Source organism: Myotis brandtii, unplaced genomic scaffold (assembly GCF_000412655.1).
Source record: "Myotis brandtii unplaced genomic scaffold, ASM41265v1 scaffold573, whole genome shotgun sequence".
NCBI lineage: Eukaryota > Metazoa > Chordata > Mammalia > Chiroptera > Vespertilionidae > Myotis > Myotis brandtii.
This window is the reverse complement of record NW_005370145.1, coordinates 206,649-207,175: the sequence shown is the minus strand read 5'-3', so window position 1 is coordinate 207,175 and position 527 is coordinate 206,649. Positions and strand designations below refer to the sequence as shown.

The following is a 527-nucleotide window of genomic DNA, read 5'->3' as shown; positions in this document are numbered from 1 at the left end:
TCTCCATGTCGGCTCGGAACAGATTCGCCTCCATGTGTCTCTGCGTGGTACGTGCCGCGATCCGGGCTCCGGCCCCGCTCCCCTCCTCCCGGACCCTCCACATCTCAGGGTGCGAGCTCCGAGCGCTGACGCTGCTCCTGCTGCTGGGCGCGGGGTCTCTGGGTTGCAGTGTCTCGCGGACAAGCGCAGGGGGTCCCCCCTCTTACCTTCCTCCACTTTCACTCACACCCCTCTGTGCTGGGGGTGTCAGCTGGGGCGACAGTGAGGAGGGGGCCCAGGGAGGAGGAACAGCGGCGATCCCCAAGCCTTTCACTTCTCTTCTGCCCTAATATCTTGGGGGTGTCCCAATAGCATTGGAGCTGTCGCGGGTCCGGGCCCTCAGCCCCAGGAGGGGACCTGAGCGTCTGTTTTGGGGATCCCCCTTTGCTGTCCATCCTGCTTTAGATGTCCTAATCGAGGACTGAGAGGTGCCGGCCCCAACTCCCACCTCCTGGTTTCAGAGCTACTCTCCCCACCCCCCCTTTCCA

The 527-nt window shown here is 63.9% G+C and overlaps 1 protein-coding gene across 12 annotated transcripts in view; it reads left to right on the top strand.

Moving 5' to 3' along the window:
* Positions 1-527, top strand: part of DLG4 (discs, large homolog 4 (Drosophila)) — a 24,786-nt gene that overhangs the window by 7,093 nt on the left and 17,166 nt on the right. For 2 of the 12 annotated variants that reach the window (XM_014549865.1, XM_005878720.1), the window contains exon 1: positions 7-47. The exons of the other annotated variants lie outside the window; for them this stretch is intronic. In XM_014549865.1, coding sequence (XP_014405351.1) covers positions 33-47 — 15 coding nt within the window. In that variant the 5' untranslated portion in view covers positions 7-32. Of the gene's footprint in view, positions 1-6; positions 48-527 lie in introns of those variants that run through there. 12 annotated transcript variants of the gene reach the window in all.